The following is a 21,257-nucleotide window of genomic DNA, read 5'->3' on the forward strand; positions in this document are numbered from 1 at the left end:
GGTATTGTTTTAAAAGAAAGAAATATGGTAACTTTCATATGTCTCTTACCTCGGGTTCCTTTTATCAGTGCAATATAAATAATGATGACTTCTATGTTGCTTTACTTTGCATATCTAATGTCTACTTTTATTTTTTTTTTACATTTATATCTTTAGGCTCATAACCGAAATTTGTTATCTATTGACTTCGATCACATCACCAGAACAGGAAAAATTTATGATGATCATCGAAAATTCACTCTCAGAATCTTGTATGACAAAACTGGACATCCAATTTTGTGGTCACCAAGTAGCAAGTACCACGAAGTCAACATCACATACTCATCTGCTGGCCTTGTCACCTCCATTCAAAGAGGAACTTGGTCTGAAAAAATAGAATATGACCAAAATGGCAAGATGGTCTCCAGAATATGGGCCAATGGTAAAATATGGAGTTATACATATGAGGAAAAAGTGAGTTTCTTCTCTATATCCACATTTCTATCATCCTCCCCCACTCTATCTATATATCTAGCCATCCATCTATCTATCTATCTATCTATCTATCTATCTATCTATCTATCTATCTATCTACTGTCTCTCCTTAGTCTTTCACTCTCTTTTGGTCTCCATTCTCTGTCTCCTACATATCTACTGTCTCTCCATACTTCTTCATTTCCTTTCTGCCTACATTATCTCTCTTATCTGTGTATCTATCGATCTACTGCCTCTCCACACTCCTTGTCTTCCACCTTTTCTTTCAATCAGAAAGCTTTATTGGCAGGACCAAAATATGTATTACCAAAGCAAAAGAAAGATGGAGAAAAATTAAAGGAGTTTGAGAAATGGGGAGTAAGAGGTATAGGTTTGGTCACATGTAAATAGTCTATGGGCACTATCAAATTAGAGTTCATTCTCAACTGTGCCACGAAATATGTTGGCACTTTATAAATCAATATAAATCAATAATAACAATTACTGTGGCATGCTGTGACATAGGGCCTGATTCACTAAACTTTAGTGCAGCATAATTCCTTTTTTATTTGATTTTTTAAAGATTTTTTTCAGTTTCAGTTCACCTCATTATTCACTAACAATAAAAAGGTATGAGCAGAGCTTTGATTATATTAATTCAATGAATCGTCATGACTACTTGGAGTGCTTACCAACATTTTTCAAGGTAGGGACACACTGTTTTATTTTATTTATTTATTTTATTTATATTATATAGTTGTGAGCTGCAGAGAGATCTATATTCTATGTCAATTTACAGTTACAACTTTGAGAATGGCAACACAATTTATGCTCAGTGTCTGTCTAGTCCTACATTGCAAGTTACTTTACCCCACATAACATCTATACATTCTAATGGCATTTATTTAATTTTGGTACCATGTAGTTATTTATTCCTTTCCTGTTTTTCAGACAATAAGCCTCTTTCTGCATAGCCAGCGGCGGTACATCTTTGAATTTGACCATTCAGATTACCTTGCTGCAGTAACCATGCCCAATATGGTCCGTCACAGTCTGCAGACAATGCTCTCTGTTGGTTATTACCGAAACATCTACACTCCTCCTGATGGTACTGGTTCCTTCATCCAAGATTATACTGGAGATGGACATCTGCTGCAGACATTACACCTCGGAACAGGAAGAAGAGTCTTTTATAAATACACCAAGCAAACAAGGCTTTCTGAAATACTTTATGATACCACACAGGTTACATTCACCTATGAAGAATCCTCTGGAGTCATTAAAACAATTCATCTGATGCATGAAGGTTTTGTTTGTACCATTAGATATCGGCAGACAGGTATGCAATATGAAAAAAATTACATGGAACAAAATTACATAAACATATAGCTCATTTAATTGAATTATATAGGTTAATGTAATTATTAGACACAGGCATATATGATAAATTATAGCATGCTTCCCAAGGGGATAGATTTATGGGAATCAGTTGAAAAGGGCGCCTGAGCTGCCTCTATGAAAAGGGTGCCTCCATAGACATCAATGTTATTTCTGCAAATATCGGCTACAAGGTGGTGAAAAGGGCGCCCAAGTTTTGATATCGGCGACAAGCGGGCACCCCTTGGTAGCCCATATTTTATTTGGCTACGTTCGGCTACAGTAAGGCGCCTCTTTGTAGCCCATGTTTTTTATTTGGCTACAAGGTTTTCAGCTACAGGGTTTTCGATTCTGCTACAAAAGGGCGCCACTTTGTAGCCCATATTTTTCATTCGGCTACAAGGTTTTTGATTCTGCTACAAAAAGGTGCCCCTTCGTAGCCCATATTTTTTTATTTGGCTACAATGTTTTCGATTCTGCTACAAAAGCGCGCCCCTTTGTAGCCCATATTTTTAGTTCAGCTACAAGTTTTTTTTGGCTACAAGGTTTTTGATTCTGCTACAAAAGGGCACCCTTTTATAGCCGAGATTTTTTATTTGAGGGTGCAGGGTGGGGTCTTATGGTTAGGCACCACTGGGGGGGGGGGTAGGCACCACCAGTGGAGGGATCTGTGTGAGAGTAGGGAGATGTTAGGTCATAGTAATCACTGGGGAGTCTTAGGGTCAGGCATCACCAGGGGGGTCTTAGGGTTAGGCACCACCAGGGATGGGTTAGGCACCACCAAGGGGGGTTAGGGTTAGGCACCATCAGGGGGACTTAGGGTTAAGCACCACCAGGGGGGACTTAGGGTTAGGCACCACCAGGGGAGTCTTAGAGTTAGACACCACCTGGGTGGTTTTAGGGTCAGGCACCACCTGGGGGTCTTAGGGTTAGGCACCACCTTGGGGGTCTTAGGGTTAGGCACCACCAGGAGAGTCTTTGGGTTAGGCACCACCTGGGGTTCTTATGGTTAGGCACCACCAGGGGAGTCTTAGGGTTAGGCACCACCTGAGGGGTCTTAGTGTTAGGCACCACCAGTGGGGGTTAGGGTTAGGGGAGAGTTCTGTGTGAGTGTAGGGAGAAGTTAGGTCATAGTAATCACTTTTCTCAGCTATATCTAGAGCCCTTTTATAGCCTAACACATTTTACCTATAACAGCATTCTTTTATAAACAAAAACTAGCTTTTTTGGCTACACGAGGTGCCCTTTGTAGCTGAATTTGGCATATATGGGCTACACCAGGTGCCCTTTGTAGCCGAATTTGGCATATGGGCTACACCAGGCGCCCTTTTTGTAGCCGAATTTGGCATATATGGGCTACACCAGTCGCCCTTTTTTCCAGGCGCCCTTTTCAAATGGATGCGATTTATGAAATTAGAGCACAGGTGAAATATTGAACCACAAACACATTAAAAAACATTTTAAAAATTCCACAGAACCAGTGAAACTAGGCATCCATAATAATCAGCATGTAAGCATATATCCTTAAAGGATACCCGAACTGAAATGTGACATAATGAGATAGACATGTGTATGTACAGTGCCTAGCACACAAATAACTATGCTGTGTTCCTTTTTTTCTTTCTCTGCCTGAAAGAGTTAAATATAAGGTATGCAAGTGGCTGACTCAGTCCTGACTCAGACAGGAAGTGACTACAGTGTGACCCTCACTGATAAGAAATTCCAACTATAAAACACTTTCCTAGCAGAAAGTGGCTTCTGAGAGCAAGAAATAGGTAAAAAATGGGAATTTCTTATCAGTGAGGGTCACACTGCAATCACTTCCTGTCTGAGTCAGGACTGAGTCAGCCACTTACATACCTGATATTTAACTCTTTCAGGCAGAGAAAGAAAAAAAGGAACACAGCATAGTTATTTGTGTGCTAGGCACTGTACATACACATGTCTATCTCATTATGTCAAATTTCAGTTCGGGTATCCTTTAAAGTGAACCTTAAGCCAGGATCGATTTTCAAAATAAAGATATTACCTAAATCCGGTGTCCCAGCCCTGCAATTTCGCCAGTGTTGCGCCAATCTGGAGGCTTTATTTACTGTGTTACCGGCAGGATGATTCCCTATAATTTATTCAAAATGGCGCTGCTGGCCGGAACTATTTCCAGGTCAGCCAGCGCTTGTTAGCTTCCTGCGTCTCCTGCCTCCTAGCTACGCTCGCTCGTGCACTGCCTTGTCTGTTTCAGTGCACGAGCATAATGTCCACAAAGCGCTGTTCCTGAGGCATAGCCGGAGCATGCGCTGACACTTCATTCAGTGGCTGGCTGAGTTTCGCATTCCTCAGATAGCAGAGCACTCGAGCAAGGAAGAAACATCAGCCGGCCACATCTTTTGGGTAAAAAAGTTTGTTTTTATTGTGGCACGCAGTACAGGCAGCGGCGCCAGCGGCAGTAGGACCCAGCAAGGGAGGAAAGATTTATGTGTGTCATTCGCCGTCAGGCGCCATCAGGGCTGGCTGTCAGGGAGGATTTGTGGGAAACAGAGGACCAGATAAGAAAACAAACACTGCGGTAAGACTCTTATCAGCCTCCTCTATTGTGCACACTGTCAGGTTTAAAAAAAAAGTTTGGCTTAAAGTGGATCCGAGATGAACTTTTACTCATTGCATTATTGTGTTCCTTACATATAGTTTATAGGGCATTCCTTAAGCTAGATACTTGTTTTGTTTTGTTTTAATACCCTAATTTCCTATAAACTAAACAAGCCATGCCCACAGCTTCTCCAGAGTGCCTTGGCGCTTGCAAGGGATTGTGGGATTTCAGTCTGGGCAGGTGAAAAAGGTGTTACTAGCTATAGATTTCAGACACAGAGTTTTCACAATCTGAGAGCTGCAGTCCAGATACAGATCAGTTGCCTGGAGGAGATAGGAGTGGAGTTTTCACAGAATATGCAGATTAGCATGCCTAGATACAGATAAGCTTGCCTGTGTGTGTAATTGTGTAATAGTGACAAGCAGAAAACATGGCTGCTGCCATTGTATCACAGGAAAAATATAATAATATACTGTTGAAGCTGTTTGCAGATAGATTTGCTGTGTAAACTATCTAAACTTTAGATAAGATACTGTATATAGACAAGTTACTTGTTATATTTAGTTTTTCATCTCGGATCCGCTTTAAGTGCCTCTTTAAACATGATGATGAGCAGAGTGATCCTGGAGAAGAAAATGTTAGTGCATTTGCATAAGAACAATAAAACACTGTGAAAAAATATGAAAAACATTGAACATCATCATAGCTAAGTATATATATGTGACAATAATAAAGTGCTGGCGCATAGAGAAACATGACATGAGAAGAAGGGACAACCATCCAAGGTGCCCAGAAAAAGTAACAAGTGTCCAAATAAATAGTCCAGTAAGGAAATGCCAGCAAACTCAATGTATACAATAAAGTGCACCAATGAGAGTAATGAGGACTTGGAGAATTGTCAAAAAAGGGGGGAATAACCCCAAGAGAGAAAGTACAAATGTTAATTAGAATTCTTACCAGGGACTATCAAGGACTCCGCTGTCTACCCCGCCACTGACACCATGCACTAATTGCGCAGTAAGGCATAATAAGCATGTTGCACATACATGTGTGGTATACATGCATCATGTTATATGAATAGCTTTATTACCTTACAAGTAGACCTAAGTCCGTTTAAAACCGGGCTCTAGGTTTGTGTTTAAACCTCGCCTCCCTCTCCTCTCCTCCCTCCCCTCCCCTTCCTTTCCTCCCGTGACCACAGTCACCGCGCATGCATACGCCCGCTGCACGCCCGACCACACGCACACCCTTCTGTCCCCATCCTCCCTCAGCTCTCCTCAGTCTCTGTGTCCCTCCCTGCACATGCGCAGTAGCGCAAAACACGGGACACACACACACACAGGAAGTGCAGGCAGGGCTGGGCCGAGGCATAGGCTGTAGAGGCTCCAGCCTCAGGGCGCTGTGTAGGAGGGGGCGCAGATTTCATTCAGCTGTCATTTATAATTGTGTTTGAAGCAGAAAGAAATAAGAAAAGGGGTTACATGGAAGTGAGTACAAGGCAGATAAATAGATATTAAGTTTTTGGGGAGGTTGTGGGCCCTGTGGCCCTCTTAGTCTAATAGCAATCAGTGTGTGACGGCTGGGGTGGGAGGGATGGAGGGGCGCACTTTGGTGTCTCAGCCTTGGGTGCTGGAGGACCTTGTCCCGGCTCTGAGTGCAGGGATGGGACGCAGAGACAAAGGGGTTTTATTATAGAGTATTATGATGGGGGTGGAAATCCAGGGATTCCACATACTTTGTTGATATACATTTTATAATGCTAATTATAATAACAATAAGATTATCTCAGTAAAGGGAGGGGGTGTGGCTACCCTACAGCATATACATCTTTGATATCCCCTGCTTCTGTTAGTTCTTAAATACAAATATACTGTATTAGGGCTAGTGAGTGGAGTACTTTAGAATTCAGCACCAGTGAATTCAGCACCTATGCCCAATCATCAAAGTTTAATCAATACGATATTATTGGTTTGTAATTTTGATTTTGTCATTGACTGTAGTGCATCTTCCCTGTTTATCTCCTAACACTGACTATTGGTAAATTCCCTTCATGACATTGTAGAGTAACCACCCGTTAATGTTAACCCTTTTCTGGTGCCTCGCCCTAATTTTCAGCACCTCCACCACCACCCCTCCCCCGCCATTGTTACCCTTTCTTTTTACACAATTTAATGACAGTCTCCACTGAAGTCTCCTGATGCCTCCACTATATATAACCTTAACCAGTCTCATCTTCCACCATCCCTTCCTTCTTCAGGGTCTGGTGCCTACTCCATCATCCTATAGCTGAAAATGTTCTGGTACCAATGTTAGCACCTATAGTAGGCGACTACTGATGAAACAGCGCGCAGATCATGTAATGCATAACATTTGTACCATGTGTCCAATCAATATTGTCCTTAAAAGGCACCAAATTCATCTTCATAATGGGATGTGAGGGAACTTTCCTGCACCACTGCTGGTGATGACATTAGTCAAGCAGATTGACATTAGTCAATCAGGTGTCCAAGTCAAGCTTTCCTTACCAAAGTTCACATTGCACACTTTTAAAATGTTGCTTTATTTTGCTAGAGACAATACCTAAATGGTTTCATATGTATCTTTTATGCACATATTTCAGTTGTTTCTGTACACTTTAAAGAGACACTGAAGCGAAGAATTTTTATAATATAATGAATTGGTTGTGTAATACGGATAATTACTAGAATTTTAGTAGCAAAGAAAATATCCTAATATTTTTATTTTTAGTTATATAGTGGTTTTTTTTTTTATAACATTGCATCATTCTCTAATATTTGCAGTTTAGACACTACTCAGCATTCTAAATGGGTTCAAAAATGCACTAGCCTGCTCTGTAAAATCTTGCCTGCCGAGGAAAAAAAAGATGTGGAACTTGTAAAAGTGCTGGAGAAACAGTTTCACAGAGCTGGATTAGCCTGGATATTTGCCGGTGCCTGGTCTCTGCTGGATTGCTCACACAGCTACAAAGTCATACAAAACAAAAAATTGAGACGGCACACTACTGGCTGCAAAACTTTGCTGTATTGAACGGACAACAGACACAACGTGTCTTTTGTCCGTTCATTACAGCAAAGTTTTGCAGCCAGCAGTGTGCCGTCTCAATTTTTTGTTTTGTAAAAAAAAGATACATGTGGCCTCCATTCACTAAGCTTAACTCCTGTCTTTAATAACTCTTCTGAGCTGTTTTACAGTTATCACCATGGTGATATAATTGTGATAACTGTAAAACAGCCCTGAAGAATTATTAAAGACAGGAGTTAAGCTTAGTGAATTGAGGCCGACTTTTAAAGCTTATTATCTCAAGTGTCTGTCAGAGTTTTCTGTGACTTTGAAAGTCTTGGAGTTCAATGGCTAATTTGCATAGATAACAACTGGAGTTTCTTAACTCTTCCTTTACTGGAACAAATATTAGACTTGTGTCTCTGCTGCTAATGTTTTTTTTTCTTTGCTGTACTACACATACAAATCATTATATCATAATTTTTTTTCGCTTCAGTGTCTCTTTAAAGAGACTCTGTAACATCAAAAACGTCCCCTGGGGGGTACTCACCTCGGGTGGGGGAAGCCTCAGGATCCTAATGAGGCTTCCCACGCCATCCTCTGTCCCACGGAGGTCTCGCTGCAGCCCTCCGAACAGCAGGCGACAGGCCCGACTGTTCAATTCAATATTTACCTTTGCAAGCTCCAGCGGGGGCGCTGTGGCTGCTTTCGCTCCGAAGGAGGCGGAAATACCCGCTCTCAGTCGGGTCCGCTCTACTGCGCAGGCGCCGGAGACTTGAGCCTGCGCAGTAGAGCGGACCCGACGGCGATCGGGTATTTCCGCCTCCTTCGGAGCCAACAGCCGTCAGAGCGCCTGCGCAGGAGCCAGGAAGGTAAATATTATGTCACCGCTGTATGGAGGGCTACAGCGAGACCCCCAAGGGACGGCAGACGGCGTGGGAAGCCTCATTAGGATCCTGAGGCTTCCCCCATCCGAGGTGAGTACCCCCCAGGGGACGTTTTGTCGTTACAGATTCTCTTTAAAGCCATCAGTTGAATATATCCACATGCTTTCATTATATTTATTTTTACTTTAACTACCTTTTTTGTATTTTCATTGATTGTACTCTTTAATTCTAACAAAATTTAATTATTATTTTTAACAGGTCCCCTCATTGGAAGGCAGATTTTTAGATTTAGCGAAGAAGGTCTGGTTAATGCCAGGTTTGACTACAGCTACAATAATTTCCGAGTCACTAGTATGCAAGCCATGATAAACGAGATTCCTCTTCCCATAGACTTGTATCGTTATGTTGATGTATCCGGGAGGACAGAACAGTTTGGGAAATTCAGTGTGATAAATTATGATCTTAACCAAGTCATTACAACTTCAATGATGAAACATACAAAAATCTTCAGTGCCAGCGGGCAAGTTATTGAAGTTCAATATGAAATCCTGAAGGCTATCGCTTACTGGATGACTATTCAGTATGATAACATGGGTCGAATGATTATGTGTGGGATAAGAATAGGTGTAGATGCAAATTTAACAAGATACTCATATGAATATGATCCTGATGGTCAACTTCAAGCTGTGTCTGTTAATGATAAGCTTCAATGGCGTTACAGCTATGATCTAAATGGAAACATTAACTTGCTTAGCCATGGAAATACTGTTCGCCTAACCCCACTAAGGTATGACATAGGAGATCGCATTACTCGACTAGGAGAAATTCAGTACCGAATGGATGAAGATGGGTTCCTCAGACAAAGAGGCAATGATATATTTGAATATAATTCCAATGGTCTTCTGAGCAGAGCATATAACAAGATTACTGGTTGGAATGTACACTACCGATACGATGGACTTGGGAGGCGTGTTGCAAGCAAGTCAAGTATGGGATCTCATCTTCAGTTTTTCTACGCAGATCTGGCCAATCCAATAAGGGTTACTCACTTGTATAATCATAGTAGCTCTGAGATAACATCACTTTATTATGACCTTCAGGGTCATCTTATTGCCATGGAATTGAGTAGCGGAGAAGAGTATTATGTTGCGTGTGACAATACAGGAACACCACTAGCAGTATTCAGCAGTCGTGGCCAGATATTAAAGGAAATTTTATATACACCATACGGCGATATCTACGAAGACACCAATCCAGATTTTGAACTTATTATTGGCTTTTATGGAGGACTATATGACTCTTTGACTAAACTTGGACACCTTGGTCAGCGTGATTATGACGTTGTGGCAGGACGATGGGCCACACCCAATCACAATATTTGGAATACATTAAAGAAAGAACCAAGACCATTTAACTTGTATGCATTTGAAAACAACTATCCTGTTGGCAAGACCCAAGATGTGGCAAAATATACTACAGGTGAAAAGTTTTATTTATTATGAGCTTTTGTTCATGTCACAATGGGATTTGGCCCATAACAAAAAAAAAATTGTTTTTGAGGTGAGATCCATCTTGAAAAAGCTATTCTGGAATGAATTCTGTGTGTGTGTTTTTTTATATATATATTAATAATTACACACTTTTTTCAAGAAGTTTTGAATCAGGATGATACCATTACACAACCTTTTTTTTCAAAAATAATAGAATATGCTTACCATGCTTGGGGGATTGGCACATGAAACCTCTACAAAACTGCCATGCGTCCTGTGTAGTGCTGTCAATGCATGACAATTTTACTAGAGTTTTGTGACTTACCCCCTTTGTAGCTCAAATCTCTATAGATCAAAACCTAAAACCTGATCTGAACTTTTAAGGTTCGTTATGGGTGTGTTTTTAAATTGGTGATTTGCACACCACATCAGGTTAATTTGTACAAACCAAATGGGATCCTGACTTCCTGTACCTCATGTGACCTTTTGTGGCCCAAAAACCTTACCACCTAACCTAACTCTAACCACACCCTCATCATATATCTTTACTTATCTTTCCTGGACATCTAAATCTGTTATGGTGCCCAGAGGTGCCCTAGATATCCTTAGACCTGAAAACCACCCCTAGAAAGTGCTTATTTTCTCTAAACTGCTTCTATAACCATTAGTCATTTTGATAAGTTGTTTTCATTGTGGGCAATTTTGGATTTGAGTATTTCAGTGTTTGTTTGTTTTTTGCATTATATGTTCAGTTTTATCTGTTCAGGTTTGGAATAGGTTTGCTTTTATTTTAGGTTAAAAAACAGGGAACATGCATGCATGCTGTCATGGGCAGTAAATGTATATATTAGAATCTCCTGAAATGTGAACAGCAGGTCTTGGCTGTATTTGTTTGTCAAATTAATATCGGTACTTTGCTCTTTAGTTTTCATATGAATTGATAGATGGACTGACTGATTGAATGAATGATTAAATGACGTCCTTTTAATGTATTTATTGTATAAGAAAGCAGTGATCAGCAGTGATAACTTTTCTTCTCTTTTTAGACATTGGAAGCTGGCTGCAGCTGTTTGGTTTTCAGTTGCACAATGTGCTGCCTGGATTCCCAAAACCAGAAACAAAGGGCTTTGAATCAACCTATGAATTAATGCAGCTTCAGACAAAAACTCAGGAATGGGATCCTGGCAAGGTACTGGTACCGTTTGTCAAATCAATAATCTTCTTATGTTTTCAGCGCTCAATTAATCAGAGTACTCAGCTGGTGATGCTAGAGTCCACCTTTCGAGTGACCTTCTTTCCTCAATCAGCTACTGCTTAGTTACTCTGACAGCTGCTGATTGGTGTGGTCCATTAAGTCACTAAGCAGGCTGGCACATGTGTGCCACCTTACCTATGAGCAATTAAGATTCCACAGTCTACTTAAGGTACATACTCACTGGAAGATGGATAAGGAAGCCCACGGCAATACGTTCTGACCAGCGAGCATGCATTCCTTGATCCATCTTCCTACCACACAAACAAAAGCTTAGACAATCGCGGCACTTTGCGTGAGAGTTGTCAGGGGTCGTAATCGCCGGATATCTCAAAACATTGTTTGTTTAATTGCGCACATGTACCCACATCACAAAATCGCAGAAACATTCTCACAAGAGGCCACATCGCGGGTAAGTGCCTTTAAAGAGATCAATATTAGGTCACAGAGGCACATTCTGCAAACTATCACCAGCTTCTGTGTCCTTTTACTCTGCCTCCAGCCACCTCCCGTGCTCTGCTGTCCCCCTTATAAAAACCGCCAGGCTAGCGACACACAGATTGTCGGTAGTTGGCTGTTTACATTCAGGCTGCCACTCACCGCCGCTCCCCCACCTCCTCTATAGCGCGGCTCACCGCCTGCATCCCTTCCCACCCCACCTCCGTAAGCTTCCTCCAATCGACTTACAGAGGCGGGGAGGGAAGGGACGCAGGCGGAAAACTGCACTATAAGACAAGACAAGACAAATAACATTTATATTGCGCTTTTCTCCTTGCGGACTCAAAGCGCCAGAGCAGAGCAGCAGCCACTAGGGCGCGCTCTATTGGCAGTAGCAGTGTAAGGGAGACTTGCCAAAGGTCTCCTACTGAATTAGTGCTGGCTTACTATAGAGGAGGTCCGGGGGAGTGGCGGTGAGTGCCAGCCTGAATGTAAACAGCTGACTAGCGACAATCTGTGTGTCGATAACCTGGCAGTTTTTATAAGGGGGGGGGGGGGGACAGCAGAGCACGGGGGAGGCTGGAGGCAGAGTAAAAGGACACAGAGGCTGGTGATAGTATGCAGAATGTGCCTCTATGTACTGATATAGATTGCAGAAATCCACCTCGAGTTCTCTTTAATGAGGTATAACCGACACTGTTTTTACAGAAAGCATGGATTCTGAAAACAAGGTCACCCAAAGGTTGTCTTAGTATAAAGTCAGTGCTGGTTTCCATCATTAAGTAGCGCACTAAGACATCAGTACAGGCCAATATACTAGCTCTTTGTGATAGCCAGAAAATTGTTTAACCCTCCTGGCGGTCTAAAAAAATCCGCCAGGGGGCAGCAAAGTAGTGTTTTTTAAAAAAAAAATTTCATGTAGCGAGACAAAGTCTCGCTACATGATAGCAGCTGCTCAGCGGCATCCCCCCAGCCCCCCAGCCCCTTCAAAGAATGGGATCTTCTGGAGGGCTTCCCTCGTCGCCATGGCGATGGGCGGGATGACGTCACAGACGTCATCGACGTCATGACGTCAAAGGGGACTCCCATCCACCCCACAGCGCTGCCTGGCACTGATTGGCCAGGCAGCGCACGGGGTCAGGGGGGGGGCGGCCGCGGCACGAAGAATAGCGGTGGATCGGCGGGTAGCGGCAGCGATCGGATGCTACACGCAGCTAGCAAAGTGCTAGCTGCGAGTAGCAAAAAAAAAATTATGCAAATCGGCCCAGCGGGGCCTGACCGGTGCTCAGCACGGGCTTACCGCCAGGGAGGTTAAAAATTAATCACTTGTTTAAAATGAAAACAGTTTTTAATGGATCGGAAGCCTAACCTGACATTCTGTTGTGTCTGTTCCATTTCTAGGTAGCTGGAATTGTGTCCTTTATGCATTGATAAATGTTTTAATCTGTAGGTAGGATTACACTCAAATGTAATTTATGGCCTAAAGCATTAAACATAGCAAAAAGTTAACAGTTAAACCATTTGAGTGGTTTCCAAAGTACTAGAAGGGTTAACACTCAAGCTTTTCACTTCATTAGCTGCTAAATGCCATTACTAGCCAACATTATCAAATTGAATTTGAAGTCTCTCTCCTTTCTAATCTCCAAATCTCATGTTACAACCTGTTCTTTAGCTTTAAAATGAAAGCAGTTTTTAATGGATCTGAAGCCTAACCTGACATTCTGTTGTGTCAGTTCCATTTCAAGGTAGCTGGGATTGTGTCATTTATGCATTGATAAATTATTTAATCTGTAGGTAGGATTACACTCAAATGTAATTTATGGTCTAAAGCATTAAACATAGTAAAAAGTTAACAGTTAAACCATTTGAGTGGTTTCCAAGGTACTAGAAGGGTAAACACTCAAGCTTTTCACTTCATTAGCTGCTAAATGCCATTACTAGCCAACATTATCAAATTGAATTTGAAGTCTCTCTCCTTTTTAATCTCCAAATCTCATGTTACAACCTGTTCTTTAGCTCCTATCCCTGAACTAACATCTTTGTTTAACCTATCCCTCTCCACTGGTATTTTTCTGTCCTCACTCAAAAAGGCTGTTTTAACACCACTACCTAAAAAACCACCTCTAGATCCCACTGCACTCACCATCTACCACCCTGTGTCACTTCTCCATTTTGCATCTGAATTACTTGAACGCCATATACTTGCTGTACTAAGCCATTATTTATCTGCTAATTCCCTGCTTTATCAGTTCCAGTCTGGCTTTCATGCAAACCACTCCACAGAAACAGCCCTTACTAAAGTGGCCAATGATCTTCTTACAGCTAAATCCAAAGACCATTATTCCATAGTTATCCTTCTTGATCTATCATCAGCATTTGATACTGTCGACCACACTTTACTGCTACAGATTATTCCATCTATAGGCTTAAAGAGCCTCACTCTCTCCTGGATATCTTCCTATCTCTCTGGAAGGTCTTTCACCCTCTCTTACTCAGATCAGACCGCCTCTCCACATCCTTTGTCTTTGGGGGTACCTTAAGGCTCTGTCCTTGGTCCCCTCCTCTTTTCCATCTACATGCATGGGCTTGAAAACGTAAAGAGAAACTCCAACCAAGAATTGAATTTTATCCCAATCAGTAGCTGATACCCCCTTTTACATGAGAAATATATTGCTGTTCACAAACAGACCATCAGGGGGCGCTGTATGAATGATTTTGTGCTGAAACCCCTCTCACAAGAAGCTCTGGGACCGCTGTACTTTTGGCAGTTTGTTACAGTGTAACAAGGTTCGCAGACAGGAATTAGCTGTTTACAGCTGTCTCTAACAGCCAAAACAGCTAGAAGCAGCTACATAACCTGCCCACAGTAAAAATGTCACCATGTAATAAATGTCAGAATGTAAATCGGGGAGAGGAAAGATTTTACAATGACCAAACATTGACTAAATCATTTATACATAATTATTGTAAAAATGAAGCACTTTTTTTATTACATTATTTTCACTGGAGTTCCTCTTTAAGGAGATACTGAAGTGAAAAAAAAATCATGATATAATGAATTGGTTGTGTACTATGGATAATTACTAGAAGATTAGTATCAAAGAAAATATTCTCATATTTTTATTTTCAGTTATATAGTGTTTTTTCTAACATTGCATCATTCTCTAATATGTGCAGTTTACACAACACTCAGCATTCTAAATGTTTTTTACAGAGCAGGCTATGACCTATTGACTGAAAGCTCAGATTACAACCTTCAGAACTCAGAGCTCTCTGCGACTTTGAAAGTTGTAGAGCTCAATGGCTTTTTTTGCATAGATAACATCTGGAGTCTCTTAACTCTTAACTCTCCCTGTACTGGAAACAACATTAGACTTATGTCTCTGCTTCTAATGTTTTACTTCTGAGCTGTACTACACATACAAATCATTATATCATAGCATTCTTTAATCAACTCATTTGGTCTTCTCTGATCTCTCACAACTTAATCACACTGAATACACGCAGGCATTTGCTTATCTGCAATAAAATCATAACTTGCAATAAAGTCTCAAATTAAAATCTAACTTCTACAGTAACTTAAAGAGAAACTACGACCAAGAATTGAACTTTATCCCAATCAGTAGCTGATACCCCCTTTTACATGAGAAATCTATTCCTTTTCACAAACAGACCATCAGGGGGCGCTGCATGGCTGATATTGTGGCGAAACCCCTCCCACAAAGAAATTCTGAGTATGTACTCTTGGCAGTTTCCTGTCTGTGAACCTTGCTGCATTGCTTAAGCAATAATATTCCTCAAATGCTTGTTTGTCAATTTGCAATAAAGGCTATGGCACCTAGACCTCAATGTTATTGCCAGTCACTGTCCATGTTGCAATGTAGTCTTCAGCATCGATTCTGCAATGGGCATATTTCAGGTTATACAGGAAACATACAGCCTGGACTTTTTAAAAATTGGTGGCTGTTAAATGAGTCATCAAGCAAGAATAACTACCCCCCAATCTACTTACCTGGGGCTTGCTCCAGCCCCTTGCAGCTGACATGTCCCACACCGCAGCTCCGATCTCAGCCGCCGGCATGGGGTCCCAGAACGGTGTCACGCCAGGCATCCTCTATCTGCGCCACAGTCAATCAAGTCAACGTTGTCCGGACTGTACTGTGCAGGCGCACTGCGGACAACATGGACTTGATTCACAGCGGCGCTTCACGTAGGCGCAGTAAGGACCACCTCGAGGTCACCCACTGCACCGTGCAGGGACCCCTGGCCGGCGGCTGAGATTGTGTGGGACATGTCAACTGCAAGGGGCTGGAGGAAACCCCAGGTAAGTAGATTGGGGAGTAGTTAATCTTGCTTGATGAATCCTTTAAGTGGTTAGGTTTTGTCACCCTCACCTGTATCATATTGTTTTATATGTTTATTCTGAAATCCAGCTCATCGCCACAGATCTAAATATACAATGCTTTGTTTGGTTTGTGCAGGTGTTTATCCTGTGCTTACAATTCAGTCAGGTGACCCTCATGCTACTGCCTCACTCTGCTTGTTCATACTACTGAGCAGGACCGCCATCAGAAATTTTGGGGCCCCTCACACATCATCAGGCCTGGGTCCTCCCTCCCTGGGCCCACCCACTGGTTGCTGTGCCCACCCACCAGACACCCCACCCTGTGTCCTGTGCCTCTTTTATGCCCCTCTGTCTCACCTCAGTTTGTGCATCTTTTGTGTCCCTCTATGTTTCCGTCTCATCTCTTTTCTCCCTGTGCCTCTTTTGTCCGCCTCTGTTCCCCTGTGCCTCTTTTATCCCCTTGTGTTGCCTCTTGTCCCCTTCTGTCTCAACTCATCCCCCTGCCCTACCCAGGTATAGGTGCCCCCAGTATAGGTATCCAGGCATAGCTTCCCCCAGTATAGGTAGCCAGGTATAGGCTCCCCCAATATAAGTAGCCAATAATAGGTGGTGCCCCAGTATAGGCAAGCAAGATACAGGTGCCCCAGTATAGGTATTCAACTATAGGTGGTGCCGCGGTATACGTAGCCTGGTACAGGTGGTGCCCTCAATATAGATAGCCAAGTATAGGTGGTGCGCCAGTATAAGTAGCCAGGTATAGGTGGTGGCCCAGTATAGGTAGCCTGTAGCAAGATATAGGTGGTGCCCCAGTATAGAAAGTCCGCTGTAACGGGCTCACTCATCTGCTCCCCATGTTCAAGCGCTGATGTCACTCTTCTCTCAGTGCTGGAATGTGGTGTGCTGGTTAGCCGGGGGGGGGGGGGGGGGGCAGGGCCCCCTGAAGCCCTGTGCCCCTCACTGCCCCCTGAAGCCCTGTGCCCCTCACTGCAGTGTCAGTTGTCCCCCCTGATGGCTGCCCTTACTGAACTCACTGTGGCCCATATGCAATTAACTTTTTCTCCTGAGTTTTCTCCTAGGTGATATTTTTAAACGTGTCAATAAAGTGCCTTTTCAGACACCAGAAAGCAAGAAAATACTCAAAATAATTTTGATAGTACTTTTTTACCTACTTTTTGTTACTTCTTTAGTTGAAAAGTGCTGGAAAGGTATTTTAAATCGAACATGAAAAATTATCTCCTAGGAGAAAACTCAGGTGAAAAAGTGAATTGCATATGGCCCCTTGTCATAAAATGCCCCTTACACCACCAGCAAGCAAGAAAATACTCAAAATAGATTTGATAACACTTTTCACCATTTCAACATTACACCAAATTCTGAAAAGTTATTTTAAATGATGACCCACTCACCGAATGGGTACCAGGGAAGACGCAATACTAAACACTAGGGTCCAAATGGACCCTAGTGTTTGGTGAGTTATTTTAAATGGAAGATACAAATTATCTCCTAGAAGATAATTCAGGTGAAAAATGTAATTGCATATGGGCCATGGGCCCATATGCAATTCACTTTTTCTCCTGAGTTTTCTCCTAGGGGATATTTTCACAACTTGTCATAATATACCATTTAAGCCACCAGCAAGCAAGAAAATACTCAAAATAAATGTGATCGTACTTTTTCTCCAACTTTTGGGCACTTTTTCAATTGTAAAAACTTTTTTGTATGCTGAAAAGTTAGTTTAAAGAGAAGATGAAAATGGTCTCCTAGAGATAACTCAGGTGACAAAGTTAATTGCATATGAGCCATGGGTTCTTATTTAAATCACCTTGGGCCATATGCAATTCATTTTTCCTCCTTAGTTTTCTCCAAGTTGACATTTTTAAACTTGTCAATAAAATGCCTTTTAAGCCACCATAAAGCAAGAAAATGCTAAAAATAATTTTGATGGTACTTTTTCAACTTCTTTTGGGTACATTTTTAGTTGAAAAGTGCTGGAAAGTTGGCCCATTGGCCCATATGCAATTAACTTTTTCTCATGAGTTTTCTCCTGGGTGAAATTTTTTAATTTGTCAATAAAATGCATTTTAAGCCATCAGAAAGCAAGAAAACACTGAAAATAATTTTAATAGTCCTTTTTCATTTACTTTTGGGGACTTTTTTAGTTGAAAAGTGCTGGAAAGGTATGTTAATGTGAAGATGAAAAATTACCTCGTAGAAGAAAATTCAGGTGAAAAAGTAAATTGCATGTGTCCCCTTGTCAATAAAATGCCCTTTAAGCCACATATAAACAAGAAAATACTCAAAATAATTTTGATTGCACTTTTTCACCTACTTTTTGGTACTTTTTCAATTGCAGAGTGCTGAAAAGTTATTTTAAACAGAAGATGAAAAATTATCTCCCAGGAAAAAACTCAGGAGAAAACGTGAATTGCATATGGACCCTCTTCTCCTAGGAGACAATTTTTCACCTTCTGAAATAACTTTTCAGCACTCTGCAATTAAAAAAGGTTCCAACAAGTAGGTGAAAAAGCACTGCTAAAATTATTCTGAGTATGGTGGCTTAAAAATTAAAATTCGTTTTAAACAACCAGAAAGCAAACAAATACTCAAAATAATTTTTACAGTGATTTTCCACCTACTTTTTGGTACTTTTTCCATTGCAAAGTGCTAAAAAGTTATTTTAAATTGAAGATGAAAAATTATCTCCTAGGAAAAAACTCAGGAGAAAAAGTTAATTGCAGATGGGCCTAGGTACTTTAAAAAATATTGACCTTGCCTTCTCCATGTCATTTCGTCATGCACAGTGTTGTCAGCCCTTGTCCCGCATAGCAAAGGCTAGTGACATGTCTGTACAGACCCTGAACTACTGCCCAAGGGATCAAGGTTAGATCCCTACTCCATACAGTAGGTGTGTACGAGGCTTTATAAGGAGAGAGGTGGGGAAGGTATTTTTGTAAGCACACTAAGGCAGATTCTTAGGAGTATTATCATAAGCAAAATTCACTTAGAATGAAACTATGCTTTTGAATTAGTTTTGTGATTGTATAGGTTCAAAGGTTTATGAACTATGTTCTTAATTTATTTTATTTATTTTTTACTTATTTTAGACAATCCTTGGCATTCAGTGTGAGCTACAAAAGCAGTTGAGAAACTTCATTTCATTAGACCAACTTCCAATGGCTCCAAAAGAAAATGGAAGAAAATGCAGAGGAGCTAAAAAGTACCACAGATTTGCTGCTGTTCCATCACTATTTGGAAAAGGCATCAAGTTTGCCATCAAAGATGGAACCGTGACTGCTGATGTCATAGGAGTGGCTAATGAAGACAGTCGACGCATTGCGGCCATCTTGAATAATGCTCATTATTTGGAAAACTTGCATTTTACGATTGAAGGTCGGGATACTCATTACTTTATTAAGCTGGGCTCTCTGGAAGAAGACCTAACTCTCATTGGAAACAGTGGTAGCGGTCGCGTTTTGGAGAATGGGGTGAATGTCACAGTGTCCCAGATGACTTCAGTGGTCAATGGGAGGACTAGACGGTTTGCTGATATACAGCTTCAGCATGGCACATTGTGCTTTAATGTCCGCTATGGAACCACCATTGAAGAAGAGGAGGATCATGTCCTAGAGTTGGCCAGACAAAGAGCAGTGGCTCAGGCTTGGACTAAGGAGCAGAAGCGACTGCAAGAAGGGGAGGAAGGCGTACGAATGTGGACAGAAGGAGAGAAACAGCAACTTTTAAGCACGGGGAAGGTGCAAGGCTATGACGGATATTTTGTTCATTCAGTGGATCAGTATCTTGAACTTTCTGATAGTGCCAACAACATCCACTTCATGAGACAGAGTGAAGTAGGCAGGAGGTAACAAAAAACTAAAGACACTCTTTGCCTTTGCGTCACCAAAGACTGCCTGTTTTTAAAACATAAAAAGGTTTATTGTAACGATTTTCTAGATGAGATCTATGTATATGTAAATATAAAGTAAACATATCCAACTGCCTTTAAATGTGACAAAAGATGGTATTTTAATATTGTTAGTTTTAACAATGTTATCCTGATAGCATTGGTGAGGTTTCTTTTTGTATCACAATGCTGAGCGATGTGTTTAAAGTGTACCTGTCTCCTATACAAAGCAGAGGTAGGCATTTTGGCTGAGAATGAAGCCTGCGTGGTGTCTAAGAAGTTGTGCTAAATTTACTTCACTTTTAGCTACCAAAGTGTTTGGCTGCATTCTCTTGAACATTTGTAGAACAAAGTGGCCGCCACTATTGTGAGTAGAGTACAAGTACATTTTAAGGCCTCTCAAATGCTTATGGGATTTAAAAATGACAGTTCAGCTTCTTATATCTTGTGTGGCGGTATTCAGCCTTTTCGCTTGCATATTAACCACTACAGAGTTGCCACTCTTTTCTGGAGACTAGAGCTTATGTGATGATATAGCTTCTAGACAAGAAGAATCTACCTAAAGAGTAATAGTGCGTATATGAGAAAAAACAAAAAAACAAAAACAAAATGTGTAATACTGGAATCCTGTCATTGTTTCTTATTTTTTCATAAATTAACATTCTTTCAAAATAAAAAAAATAAAATGTTGTGAGTCATATATACTCATGTTGGGTTCTGAACATAGGCTACTGATATCTTCAAAACAACATTTTTTTAAAAGTAGAAATAATGTTTCACATTAGTTCTACATGTACAGTATTTCAAGAGCGGTGCATATAGCATTTACTGGTAATCATTCATGTCAAACCACAATGTACTTGTTTCTCATTTTAAGGACAACAGAAGCGAGGGGGATATGGAGGCTGCCATATTTATTTCCTTTTAAGCAATACCAGTTGCCTGGCAGCCCTACTGATCCTCTGCCGCTAATAATTTTAGCCATAGACCCTGAACAAGCATGCAGCAGATTAGATGTTTCTGACATTACTGTCAGATCTGACAAGATTAGCTGCATGCTTGTTTCTGATGTTGTTCAGACACTACTGCAGCCAAATAGATCAGCAGGTCTGCCAGGCAACTGGTAATGTTTAAAAGGAAATACATATGGCAGCCTCCATATACTTTTCACTACAGTTGTCCTTTAAGTACAGTGATTGGACCAATGTAAAGAAATGTTTTACAAGTACCTAACAGGGATAAGCATGAAATTCTCCTAGGATGCAAATATCCAGTGGACCCATGAAGTAGATGCCATGTTAGCAAATGAAAGACACTTGCTGCCAGTTGGTAAACCAGCACTTCCTGGGCAGGGACATAACTACATTGCACCCCCCCTCCACATAAATCTTTTGGCTGTCTTGCCCCCCCCCCCCCCATTCAGTGAACCTCCATCATAGGGGGTCCTGAGTTCCACTCCTGTACTTAATGCAGAGTGGCAGAGGAGCATTACACAATACCTGCTTCTGG

General features: G+C 41.4%; 1 protein-coding gene across 9 annotated transcripts in view; it reads left to right on the forward strand.

The window, feature by feature from the left end:
* TENM1 (teneurin transmembrane protein 1) overlaps window positions 1-20,437 on the forward strand; it is a 1,180,670-nt gene extending 1,160,233 nt beyond the window's left edge. For all 9 annotated transcript variants that reach the window (XM_068251163.1, XM_068251165.1, XM_068251162.1 and 6 more), the window contains 5 exons: window positions 157-453; window positions 1,405-1,792; window positions 8,581-9,801; window positions 10,859-11,001; window positions 18,952-20,437. In XM_068251163.1, coding sequence (XP_068107264.1) covers window positions 157-453; window positions 1,405-1,792; window positions 8,581-9,801; window positions 10,859-11,001; window positions 18,952-19,710 — 2,808 coding nt within the window. In that variant the 3' untranslated portion in view covers window positions 19,711-20,437. The remainder of the gene's footprint in view (window positions 1-156; window positions 454-1,404; window positions 1,793-8,580; window positions 9,802-10,858; window positions 11,002-18,951) is intronic.
* Window positions 20,438-21,257: the final 820 nt, after the last annotated feature.

Source organism: Hyperolius riggenbachi, chromosome 8 (genome assembly GCF_040937935.1).
Source record: "Hyperolius riggenbachi isolate aHypRig1 chromosome 8, aHypRig1.pri, whole genome shotgun sequence".
NCBI classification, from domain to species: Eukaryota; Metazoa; Chordata; class Amphibia; order Anura; family Hyperoliidae; genus Hyperolius; species Hyperolius riggenbachi.